Source organism: Hippocampus comes, unplaced genomic scaffold (assembly GCF_001891065.2).
Source record: "Hippocampus comes isolate QL1 unplaced genomic scaffold, H_comes_QL1_v1.1 scaffold391, whole genome shotgun sequence".
Taxonomy (NCBI): domain Eukaryota; kingdom Metazoa; phylum Chordata; class Actinopteri; order Syngnathiformes; family Syngnathidae; genus Hippocampus; species Hippocampus comes.
This window is the reverse complement of record NW_017805455.1, coordinates 8,570-22,137: the sequence shown is the minus strand read 5'-3', so window position 1 is coordinate 22,137 and position 13,568 is coordinate 8,570. Positions and strand designations below refer to the sequence as shown.

The following is a 13,568-nucleotide window of genomic DNA, read 5'->3' as shown; positions in this document are numbered from 1 at the left end:
TTAACTTTCTATGAACCCAGGTGTGATACTAATGTGTGGCGACAGCGAACACTTCTGATGTTCTTCACAGTGGTCCTCGGTGTGCTCAGGGAGCTTGTATGTTTGCCCAGACATATGAAAAATTAGAGGGAACATTGCATGCAGCTATATTTTAAAGTTGGGTGGGTGTTGTGGTTTCCATGAAAGAAGGATTTCCCTGCATGCTATCAAGGAGGGGAAGGCAATCATATTGTCCTGCATGGTTGATGTGACAAGATTAAAAGAAGTTCTACCAAAGATTGCTGGGACGAATCTATGTTAATACTTTGAATATCAGATATGCATTTGAAAAAGGAACAGCGAGACACCGCTGATGGACACCGGCAGTCAGGGATGTCATCAAGCTGAAGGAGTCCGAGAAGGCCTTTTTGGCCTGTGGGACCCGGAGGCAGCTCATGCGTACCGACTCACCAAGCAGAGCACAGTTTTTGCGGTTGCCGAGGCAAAAATTCAGGCATGGGAGGATATCGGCAAGACCATGGAAGCTGATTTCTGGACGGCTTTGAGGAAATTCAGGTCCACCATCTGACATCTCAGGATGGGGAAGCAGTGCACCTTAAACACTGTGTATGGTGGGGATGGGGCGCTGATGACCTCGACTCGGGACATTGTGAGTTGGAGTACTTCGAAGACCTCCTCAACTCCACCAACATGCCTTCCTTAGAGGAAGCAGATTCTGGCGACTCTGAGGTGGGCTCTGCTATTTCTGAGGTTGAAGTTATAAGTAAGAGATGGTTAAAAAACTCCTCGGTGGCAAAGCCCCGGGAGTGGATGAGATCCACCCGCAGTTCCTCAAGGCCCTGCATGCTGTGGGGCTGTCCTGGTTGACATGCCTCTGCAACATCGTGTGGTCATCAGGACAGTGCCTCTGGATTGGCAAGGTGGTGGTCCCTCTTTTTAAGATCAGAGGGATCACAATCAATCCTCAGCCTCCCTGGTAAGGTCTATTCAGGGGTGCTGGAGAGGACGGTCTGTCGGCAAGTCAAGTGATCAGATTCAGGAGGAGCAGTGTGGTTTTTGTCCCGACTTTGGAACAGTGGACGCGCTCTACACCCTTGACAGGGTCCTTGAGGGTACACAGAAGTTCGCCGACCAGTCTACATGTGCTTTGGACCTGGAGAAGGCGTTGGATTGTGTCCCTCGAGGAGTTCTGTGGGGCATGTTTCAGAAATATCAGGTACCAAACCTCCTGATATCAGGTTTGGTTCGCATTGCCAGCAGTAAGTCGGATTTGTTTCCAGAAAGGGCTGGACTCCGCCAAAGCTGCCCTTTATCACCGATTCTGTTCAGAACCTTTAGGGACAGAATTTCTAGGCGCAGCCGACGCGTTGAAGCGTCCCACCGGCAGGAGGCCCCAGGAACGACCCAGGACACACTGGAGAGATTATGTCTCCCGGCTGGCATGGGAACACCTTAGGATCCCCCGGGTAGAGTTGGGAGAAGTAGCTGGGGAAAGTCTGGCCTTCCCTGCTAAAGCTCTTGTCCCTGCGACCCGACCCCGGATAAGCAGTAGAGAATAGATGGATGACCCACACACTCACACTACATTTAGTGTTAAATTGTTGAATAAATAAAAAACGTAGTCAAAGCGAAGTGAGTCAAATGTTTGACATTCACCAGACATAAAATACTAGAAGTGTTTTCAGGCATGCGTCTGTCATTTCCAAGTAAATATTGTTTTGTGTTTTTTTTTTGTCCCTGTTTCTAAAATCTCCCATCAGATGACTATGACCAGAAAGCCCTCTGCTCCAAACATAACCGACATGCTTTTGGATTCCTCGTGGATTCTAATGACTTCTGCCACCAGACTCCAGGAGTGCAGGAGTGTGGCCGCAGCTTCTCGAGCAGCAGTCAGCAGTCCAGCCTAAGTGTCCAGAGCCCCTTGAGCAGTCATCATCAGAGAACAGACAGACGCAGCGGAAAATTAACTAGTGACTACAAGTGTACACAGATGCAAGCAGACTGCACCAGAACACTGGAGTTCTTTGTTGACCCTCCGTCGGAGCCTACATTAATTCAAGAAAGAAATCATTGGCATGCTATGGAGGTAAGTGATTTCAAGCTACTGCGCTAGCATCGGTCGAAGAATATACTGTATACCCAAATGGTTTGGTTAAAAAAAATAAACAACAAAACATAAATCATAACTTATTAATAAAAAGCAATATTTCTGTAGTACTCCCTACCTTGTGAACAGTTTTTGAAATTGCCAAAGAGGTGATCCTACTTCTAAAAATGACACGGCTCACTAGTAGCAAAATGTGTTATCAATCTATACCCTCATTAAAAATCCGCAAATACAGGGTGAAATTCTTGATTAGAATTACTGTCCTGTAAGAGTTTCTTCCCTGTCAGGGAACTTCCAGATCTCTCAGACAATTTTTTTCATGGAGTGGTTTGTTCGCTGCAGTGCTCGCAGATGTAGCTCTTGCCTTTCAGGCCAGGGTTGTTTTATTTGAAACCCACACAACTCCACATGATTCCTCAGATTACTCTTTTGAGTAATGGTTGGTGTTGTTTCTCTCATCTTTCTTAAGTATCTTAATGCCAATTTCCAATGCTTCTTCCCATTGATCTGCCCCGTTATCAAACATGAATCATTGTGACCAGTTTGTTCAAGACCTCAGGTCCCGCCTTTGTCAGCTAGATCATCCTCACCCAATTTCTCCCAGAGCAGACTTTTTTCATCTTTTTCATGATGGTAATGATCTCTCTTGTGGGTCGTTTCTTCAGTATCTTCTGGGCTGTTTTCAAAATGTTCTTTGACATCCTCTTTTTTCAGATTTGATGTGTTAGGTGCCTTCTTCATGCCTCTTTTTCTTTCCTGATTTTTTTTGTACATCAATCCTAAATAATTTGTCTCACTTCCACTCATTCAATATCCTGTCCCACCATTTCTTCTCTAACTCTCTGCTTCTTCTTTTCAACATTCTAATTGCATCTCTTACATTTGCTCTTGCATCTTCAAGTTCTCGACTTATGATGTCACGCTCTTCTCTGTACTCTGTCTTAGTCTTTCCAATATTCTGTTTCTGGCAATCAAGGACTTGTTGATTCTTGATCTCATTGATAATATTTCCTCTTCATGGTCAACCAGCCACAGATTCTCTTCTTCGATTCCGCACACTTCTCTAGCTGCATTTTACAATGTCCTCCCCCAGTTTGTTTTCTGTGTCTTTATTCATCATTGTCATCACTTTTGTTTCAAAATGATTTTGCTTTGTTTCTGGATGCATTGGCAATATCATCATTCTTAGTTTTTCCCCATTTCATTCTTGGATTCTTCTTTTTGTAACGCTTCTTCCTATTCTTTTGTAAATTGATTGGTTCCAAGGTCATTTTCATTTAAATGTAGTCAGATAAAGTAGCTTTTCCAACAGTACATTTTTTTTTTTTAGAATTTCCATGTCTGCTCTTCATTCTGATTCCATCCAGCTCATACCATTGCCCTAATGCACTGTTTAACCAATTCCCCTGCGTTTTATGATTGTCATAACTGTTAACGTAGGATAAATTGTTTTCTTGGCGCCAGTCAAAGCGGTCTACCCCTTGTTGATTACATCGTCTTAATCCAAATAGACCACACACTCCAGATCTTTGGGTCATTTGGTACCAGGCTGCAGAGAAATAGTACATAACTTACATTACCTCTGTTTTATTTATTTTGGAATCTGAAAGATATTTTGAAAAAATTACCGGAATGTCTGTTACATCCATCTACAGTACGTCATTCTTAACGCGCTTCTTGGTCACGTGACAGGTTACCACTAAAATCAAACCCAGGAGCTAGCAAAATTTGTAAAAAACAAATGTCTTTGGGAAGGGGAAGAGGCACAGCCAGGAGACAAAAGAGGAGCCCACGACTTTTAAGAATAAGAAGGCTACATTTAATAGACAGTATCAGGTGTCTACCGAAAATACAGATTTATCTCAATGGCAGATTCCCACGCACCAAGCCCACTCTGCATAATATGCGGCGATGGTGAGTCATATTTTTCATGCCTTCATATTTGTGGTGTATCTTATTTTGAAGGCACGTTTAAGCATTACCATAGCGAACAGAGAGTGTTGCGGCCAGATAGGATGTTCCTCTTGTCTTGATTTGTGTTTATTATTATGTTTTGAAAATTCCACAGTTTTCATGCAGGCCATATCATATTATTTAGTAGTATTTATCTGCCACACCTTCAAGGCCGGTCCCTGAAAACATTGTCTGACATTAATCAGGTCCGTGGGACAAAAAAGGTTGTGGACCGCTGTTCTAATCGATCATTTCTTATTGTTTGATTGGTTGAGAATTCCTCCCCAACCATACCTAAAAAAAAAAAAAAACTAGTTAAAACGAGGCCCAAAACTTTTACTGAAGTTTATCTTTCATTGTACTTGGTTGTCCTTCATCGCACCATTTCTATAACAACTCCCCTCTCAGCAATATCGCAGCTCATGATGAGTAACTTTGGCAGTTCGTTTCTCATTTTCTCCAAACCAGGCTTTGCCTTCCCTCTTGGCCTTCACCTGTGTCAGTAATACCGCATCCCACTTATTTGTTATCAGCATATTTAGCTCCAACTATTGTCTTCCTTGTACTGACTTGCATTGGACGTTTCATGTCATGATGTTCAGAGCTTTCTTTTTCTTTCTCTTTCTTGCATCTTTTTTCTTTTCATTTTTGAGATATTTTTCCCTTCCTTAGCTTTAAACCTTCAACAATTTTGTTATATAATCCCGGATTTGGATGAATCGTTTTCATTCGGAGTCTGATTTATGTCCACCTTCTCCTCACCAAAATGCGTATCTCAAAAATTGTCTGAGAAATCTCACGCCAGTATCTTTTTTATAGAGAGGGAAGAGCTGGCAAGTTCCTTCCTCCTCTGCCCCCCCCCCCCAAAAAAAAGGACCCCTCCATTTCCACCTCTTGACATACCTGGAAGGTTTGTCCATGAAGCCTCTTGGTCCCTTTGCCACTTCCACTTCCACAGGCGCTTCTGTTTCAGTGCTCCCACTTGCACCATGTGGAGGTGTGATCATAGCGTAAGCAATTAATATCATAAACATCATTTTCATCATCATATTTTTCTTCCACATATGTGTCAGGAAACTACAATTTTTAATAGTTTTTCCAAATGAAAAGTTACTACCTAACAAATCCACTTTCTGGTTACTCTGAAATAAGATGACATAGTTGAATCTGATACCAACTTTCAATGGTGCTATTTTGTGCCTGGCAGGTGACTCAGCACTTCTTTGAGACGGTGTCCATTCAGTTGGAGCGTTGGTATGAAAGAAAGGTCCTCGAAGTGGAGGAGCAGACAAAGGTCAAAATGGAGCAGGAGAGACAGGAGCTACTGCAACATATCAACGTATTAGAGGAAGAGCTCCAGAAGTTGAAAACTGGCGTGAATGCAGAAACCTGAGAAAAAAACATTACAATGATTTTCTCTGTGTTTATGCTAATACAATCAATCCATTTTGATTTAATTCAATCTATTAAGGCACAGGTGTCAAAGTCAAGGCCCGGGGGCCAGATCTGGCCCGCCCCATCATTTTATGTGGCCCGCAAAAGCAAATCAAGTATGTCCAGTTCCATGATGCTTGCTAAAGTCTGAACCAAAATTTCAAATTGTCATATGTAATCCACAAAAACAGTCATTATTCTTGACTTCTGATTTTAAAAGTAGTGTCTTTCCATCAATTTGTTGTGTGCTGTGTATGTAATATGTGGAGGTGATTAAATATTTATATGGTTTCCCAAAATTCATAACAGCTCTCCAAGGGAAACCCTAACTACAATGTGGCCCGTGACAAAAATGAGTTTGACACCCCTGTATTAAAGGTTCTCTAGTGCCTATCCTTGCAAAGTTAAGGAAAGAGGAATTCACTTCAGACTACCATAATCATAAGACATTTTTTGGATGGTTGCAGTAAGCAAAGCAAGCATACTCTGGTTGAGAGAATCCGAGAAGAGAAACACAAAACAAACATGCCAACTTCAGACAGTATGGAAAGATCCAATACAGGTACAGTGGCACTTAATCGAAATACTTTAATTTGTTTCATGACCAAACTCATAACTCAATGTAGTTGTGTTTTGAATCAATATTCCCGAGTGTGAAAAAATTCCAGGGTGGAAAAAAAAAAAAAAAAACGCTTGTTTTTTTTTTTTTTTGTCACATTTTTTTCAATAAAGACAATTGGGCATTGGATTGTCGATACACAGAATCAATCAAAAATATTATAAACAATTAAACTGATTTTATAATGTTCATTGGGACAGCCCAAGTCCCAAACAACGACTGTTGTGTGTGTGTTGTGTAATGTGATGGACTCGTGAGTGACGTCACGAATATTACGGGATTATCTTCGCATTGTTAATGTAAGTTTTGGCTTACTGTTGCTCCTACAGAGTATTTTCTGCTTGTGTTACTTGTGGTGTAAGATGTGTCACACTTCAGCTATGTGGGCCAGAAACCAGCCTTTCAGGGGGTCATGTCTAGCCCGTGGGGAGAGAGAGCACATGAACTGCAATTTTTCATTTTGTCCACTGGAGGTCACACTAACAACCACATAAATAACATCCTGAAATTTACTGAACATTGCTCAGGATTTAACACCTGATATTGATGCACTTGTGAAGGCTAAATGATGCCAACTTTAAGGAGTATTAATTTCAGGAGTATCTTTTATTTGAAGTCGTACCATGCCACCTCTGCACTGTGAATCATACAGTTCTGTGAAAATGAATACCTCCTATTGGAATATTTTAATACACTGAATATTGGAACAAATCAGTCAAAGTTTCATTTCAAAGGGGTTTGGATTGGTGGAACCCTTTTATGTCTTTTTTTTTTTTTTTTAATATAGTCGCACAACTTGTATGTTTTTATATACATATCTACAAAGCAAGGCAGAAATTGAATCCTCTTTCTGAAACGTTCCCACTTTATTTGATGAATTTGGAAATGTATGTCAAATAAAAATTATTTCTCGATATATCCATACATCCATTTTCTGAACTGCTTATCCTCACAAGGGTTGCGGGGGGTGCTGGAGCCTATCCCAGCTGTCTTCAGGCAGTGGTGGGGGACACCCTGAACCGGTTGCCAGCCAATCGCAGGGCACACACAGACGACCAACCACACTCACATATTGGGACACTTTTATAGTGTTCAATCAGCCTGCCATGCATGTTTTTGGAATGTGGGAGGAAACTGGAGTACCTGGAGAAAACCCACGCAGGTACGGGTAGAACATGCAAATTCCACAGAGGAAGGCCAGAGCTGGAATCGAACCCTGCACCTCTGCACTGTAGGGCAGACACGCAAACCAATTAGCCACCTGGCCCTTTCTGGATATAAAAGAAGCTATTTTAGAACCCCCAATTCCAATGAAGTTTGGACATGGTGTGAAATGTAAATAAGTGATTCACAAATCCCTTTCAACTCTGTAATTGTCAATGTTCAGTTTTTGTGCTTCTCCAGCAGATGCCAGAAGAGAGCCTTTCCCTCCAGCTGGCACACCTGCTGACAATCACAATCAGCTGTATAGATAAGGACTTTCACATTGTCATGTCTCTATTGGATTATTTCCATTGCTCACAACTTTGTCACCAAGTGTTGAATTTTCCAGACGCTCCTTCTTTCATGTTCTTGTTTTTTTTTTTTTTTTTTTTTAATCTCGCCATGTTTTTTGAACTGACCTTTGTAAGTAGATATTCATTGTAATTAGCAGTCATGGTTTTGTACTTTACGTGTTTTGGTGAGTATTTATTGATTGATTTATGTCCATTTATATGTTGTCCTTGGCTTTTGCATGGATTTTGGGTTGTATCGTTTTCCTGGTGTTGTCCCAGCGTCCTTTGTTGTACTTTGTCGGTCATCATTTTCTCACCAATAGTGGTTTATGTGAGTGAATATTACAAAAGGATGAATTTATCATTACTAGTGTGAGAAATGTGATGGTATGGTTGGTGATGGTAACAATCAGTATATACCTGTATATCCAAGCTTGACCATGTATTCAGAAACAGATGGTTTGTTCCCAAAAGTTTTGCCCATGAAGCATGTATCTCACAGATATGTTTTATGTGTTAAGTTAAGCCTGTCATTACATGTGAGAACAGGTATTGATAGTTTTTTTAAACACACACACACACACACACACACACACACACACACACACACACACACACACAAAATCATTATTCTGTGCTTTATGAGTGGATTCAGAGGATTGTTGTCAATGTGTTACTCTTGATGGGGAAATGAGCTGTTGATGATTGAATTTAATACCAAATAGGTCAAAAACATGAGTGAACAGGACTTCCTAATGCATGGTGGCGAACTAAGAAAAATATGTTGGAGAAATGGATGGAGAGCAAGAACCAGTTGAAACTACTCAATTTGCGGAAAAAGATGGCACTCCCTTTTTGTTGCCCCAAAAGTGAGAACCCCAAAAATACGGGGCTCTTTTGCGCCGAAATGTTGGGACTGTCTTCTTTGATTGGACAATGAGGGACTCTACTTGAAACTGATAACTTTTCTTTCCTTTTCTTGCTCCCTGTGTGAGAATCAGAGCAGATAGGAATAACTAGCAAAACTAGCATAAACGACAGGGAGGAGAAAATACTTTTTTTTTCAATGAAGAGGGCCATTCATAGTACCGTATTGATTTTTATCCTTGTGCAGAATCTGTCATAAATAAAAATTAGTTTTGAGGAAGCGGACACATTGTGCACTCGTCCATTTTTTTCCTCACCCAAAAGGATCATTTTGTTCTTGAGACCGTTTTGCCCTATTATAGTCCTTTTTGACAATTTGGGAAATTACAGCTTCAATACATTGGAATTTTAACTCGAATAACAGTTCTGAGGGATCTCTACCCAAGATGCATGTGACTGGAATTAATTTAGTCCATATATATACATATATAATCTTATTGTCATTTATTTTACATTTTATTGTTTTCCATTGTTATCATCTACTTATTTTCAACGTTGCTGTCTTGCTTCTTAGCTTATTAAATACTTTTTTTAATCTAACTTTGATATTTTTGTCATTCTTATTCAGTACTTCCCTCATCCATTTAAAATAAATAAATACATGTATCTCACTTATTAAATACTTTTTTTATTAACTTCACACTATTTTGTCATCCTTATTTCCCTCATTGATTTTCGATAAATCAACAGTTAATCCCACTCCGCCGGGCCTGCCATATAGAATTCTATGAATTACTTTGGCTCTAAATTAAAGTCAAACAAGTCATTGTGATCATACCAAAAATACCCAGTCCTTTCCAAACACAACAAATCATTTAGGAAGGGGGGCTGCTGTGAAAAGGGTGCGATCAGATTATTTCTTATTTCTGCTAAAGGTTGTTCAATAGAGAAATTAACTGAATTAAAATCGGGACTGCCGCTCAAGAAATGAGGCAGCCATTACCAGGGCATGTCTCCTTCCCTTACTGGCTTAAAGAAACTTTGTTCTCAATGAAATTTCACGTTGGAGTAGGCAAACAAGAGGTTTGAACCCTTTGAAACGGAGAGCCGGTCAGGAGCTATTTTAGTCCGTGGGGTACTTTGACACACTATAAAAACAAAGATTTAACAACTAATGATCGTTTTGTTTGTTTGTTTGTTTGTTTTCCAAATACTCTCTCATTTTAAATGCCTGCAACAGATTCATAAAACAAAGCTGGTACAGGAAAACTGTAAAAGTGGAGGAATGCTCAAAAACACCTGTGTGGATGGAACATTCCGCGGGCGGTCAGGTTCGTTGGGAACTAGTGATGTCATGGTTGGGTAAATGCAGCAACTCCGAAAGACTCAGTTTGGAAGGTGCTCTGACCTGCAAAGGGGGGTAACAAATGATTCCAATCAATCTATGGCACACAGACTTAATTGCAAACAAAATTCTATCCTCAAACAAATAATACAAACATAAAATTATTAGACCAAATGATTAGATGAATAAACCAACATTGTGATAACTTCTGCCTCATAAAAATCAAACAAAAGAAGGAACAAGAACATTTAATTCCACTTGGACACAACATGAGTACCCTATATTACAAAAAAAAAAAAAAAAAAAAAAAAAAGACCTTCCTGTGTGGAGTTTGCATGTTCTCGCCGGATTTTCTGTGGGTAATCTGGCTTCCTCCCACATTCCAGAACCATGAATGGTTTCCTTCAGGGGGGTAATATAAATTTAATTCCATGATTAGAAGGAGGACGAGACACTGAATGGATATTGAGGATTTTATTTGAAAATAATCTTAAAAAAAGGTCTATTTTCAGAGTTTAATTAAAATGTTTTTGTATCATGTATAGAGAAAATGTGCTCTTTGTAGCAGTTTATTGATTTCATGGGTGGAGCACACGAGGAGCACACTATGGTTTGTTATACATACAGGTAACAAATAATAATAATGATTCGGAAATGTCAAATTTTTTATTTCCAGATTAGCATACCGGGTTAAGGCTCATCGCTCAGAAGCAAATCAAATAAACAGTACACTTGGTTTGTTGACTGACACAGGACAGTCAATGCCACATTTCATTGCTTTATTTTCTTTAGTATGGTATTCGGTGTCATTACCACTCATATTAATTCGAGGTGTCAAATTATCACGATAATTACGAAAATTAACGTTTTTTTTTTTTTTTTATCGCATTAATCTACATTTTAATCTCTGCCTTATTTGTTTCTGTAGGTGGGTTGCCTTTTTCTAGTAGCCCTTTTTATGTGTTGGCTTCCGATGTTTGAGTTGTTGAGGGTGGGGAAACACCTGTTAGTCACAGCCTGAAGCGGGCATTGATTGGCTGACATTATGTTGGGGCTTGTTTAGCCGAAGCCGATAGGCTCCCATTGGAGTTGGGCGGGCTTATTAAGCAGCAGTGAGGAGTGGAGAGGTGGAAATGGAGCAGGATGTGAGAGTTCTCGGCACAATGACTGGAAAATTTACATTCCAAAAATGCCCTGACGACACAATTGATAAAGGTAGAGTGTTGTGCCTAATTTGTAAGAAGGAGTTTGCTTAACACCGAAATAGCTCAAATTTAGCCTCCCACATCAATGCAAAGCACCCAGACGCGAGTGCAGCCACAGCTAATGATAGCACCGAAAGCGTTAGCAATATAGCGAGAGAGCCATCCATAGCAATCCTCTTCGGCAAACTAAACTCGAGAACACCCCATGTATGAGGCATAGTTGATGTGTCCTCCGTAGACTACTAGAAGTGATTGATGTTTATTTCAGCACTTTTAGTTTGTCATGATGAACAGTGTTATTTCTGAAGTGCTAACTTACAGCACTGTGATTTAAGGGCCTGTTTTAATTATTTTTTTATTATCAGAAGCAAGTTCAGTGTTGACTACTTGTATTGCTCAGAAAATTGATCTTACTGGTTTTTGATATGTTAATCTAAGCACTTTCTAAGGATCTGATGTTCTATTTTAATTTTATGTTGTAATTCTTTGGAGATTTACAAAAACAAACAAAACAGTGATACCTACCACAAGGGTTCCCCCTTGTGGTAGAAACTAAAGGTTGCAGGTAGGATTTTGACTAGTCTCAAATACAGCAGAAAGTAAATGGCTCGGACTGCATCTGTCCAAGTCTGCTAAAAAACAATAAAATACTTGATAATGCCACTTTTTCTTTTATCTTTTGATCTGCCTCAATAATGTAATGAATTTTAAAATGAAAACAGGGGTTTTCTCAGTAATTTTTCGATGAGATTAACATATAGATTAATTAGATTAATTAATTACAGACCCTAATTAATCACACAATTGTTTTAATCGCGTGACAGCACTAATATTAACATTAATTGGTCATTGAGTCACTTTGCAGTATGTGTTAGCTTTTCTGTTTTAAGAATTAGTTGTAACTGTTGGTCATGTAATTACATTAAAGGGGAGGGGTTTTTTTTCCCTTGATTTTTGTGGCGCCCCCTGAAGGCCACAATGCTCATCTTATTTCTCTTTGTTGCCTGATGGGCAATTGCCTGAGCACTGATTTCAGAAATTTTAGTACTACGTTAAATATGAAGTTTTATCAACTGGAAGGTCAAAAATTAAGTTTTAAAGGGGTCATCTTATGAAAAATTGACTTTTGAACTAATTATATACAAATACTGTAGTTGGGTTTCTGGAGTTCAAATGCAAAAGCAGACTTCTGAATTTTTGGGCAAAATGAGTAAAAAAAAAAAAAAACTTGTATTAAGCTCAACCGCAATATGGATGCAGTTTTGGGGTGTCTCAGTACGATTGGTGACAACATGGTGAAGTTGGAATTCTCGCTTCGAAAAGAAAATGAGGATTTGGCTGATCGGCACCAGTGAAGGAATACAGCCATGACCTCAAGGCCACCTGAAATTGTTGGCGGCCGTCCCAAGACAAAACAACGCTATCTGGACTCTATTCACCCCCTCCTTCTCGGCCACGGACTGATAACCCGGCACTGGACCTGCTGCAGTTTGCCTATCAGCCTGGCATCGGAGTGGAAGACGCCATTATCTACCTCCTCCACTCAGTGCTGTCTCACCTGGAGAAGGCTGGGAGCACTGTGAGAATCATGTTCTTTGATTTCTCCAGTGCCTTCAACACCATCCAACCCAACCTACTGAGGGACAAACTGCAGAACGCCGGAGTGGACCACCATCTCACAGCATGGATTATAGACTACCTCACAAACCGGCCGCAATACGTAAGGGTGCAGAGCTGTGAGTCGGACAGGCTTCTCTGCAGTACGGGAGCGCCGCAGGGGACTGTTCTGGCTCCATTCCTGTTCATCCTCTACACCTCGGACTTCAGACATGCCACTCCAAACTGCCACCTTCAGAAGTTCTCCGATGACTCTGCGATTGTTGGCCTCATTACAGAGGGGGACGATCGGGAGTACAAGCGACTGACGAAGGACTTTGTGGACTGGTGCCAGCAGTATCAACTCCAGATCAACCCTAGGAAAACTAAGGAGTTGGTTGTGGATTTCTGCAGGCAACAGTCCTCACCAGCACTGATGAACATCCAGGGTATGGACATAGAGAGGGTGACCTCCTACAAGTACCTGGGTGTTCTTCTCAACAACAAACTGGACTGGTCGACGAACACGGACACCCTGATTAGGAAAGGTCAGAGCAGACTTTTCCTACTCAGGAAACTGAGGTCTTTTGGGGTTCAGGGGTCACTCCTTAAGACTTTCTATAACTCGGTGGTGGCCTCGGCCATCCATTATGGCATTGTCTGCTGGTCAGGCAGCATCTCGGCCCGGGATAGGAAGAGATTAGAGCGACTAGTCAGGAAGGCTGGTTCTGTCCTGGGCTGCTCCCTCGACACTCTGGAGGAGGTGGGCAACAGCAGGATGCTAGCTAAGCTAAAAGCTATGTTGGACAGTCCCCCCCCCCCCCTCCAGCCAGCCCTGACAGCACTCGGTAGCTCCTTCAGTCAGAGACTGTTACACCCGCGTTGCAAGACGGAGAGATACCGCCGCTCGTTCCTACCGACTGCTGTCAGGCTGCTGAATAAAAAA

General features: G+C 40.9%; 1 protein-coding gene across 1 annotated transcript; it reads left to right on the top strand.

Annotated features, from left to right (window-relative positions):
- The first annotated feature begins 770 nt into the window (after nt 1–770).
- LOC109518523 (uncharacterized) lies at nt 771–5,552 on the top strand. Its single transcript, XM_019874407.1, has 4 exons — nt 771–976; nt 1,102–1,259; nt 1,761–2,086; nt 5,268–5,552. The coding sequence occupies exons 1-4, from the start codon at nt 771–773 to the stop codon at nt 5,451–5,453; spliced, it is 876 nt and encodes a 291-aa protein (XP_019729966.1). The 3' UTR covers nt 5,454–5,552.
- The last annotated feature ends 8,016 nt before the right edge of the window (nt 5,553–13,568 follow it).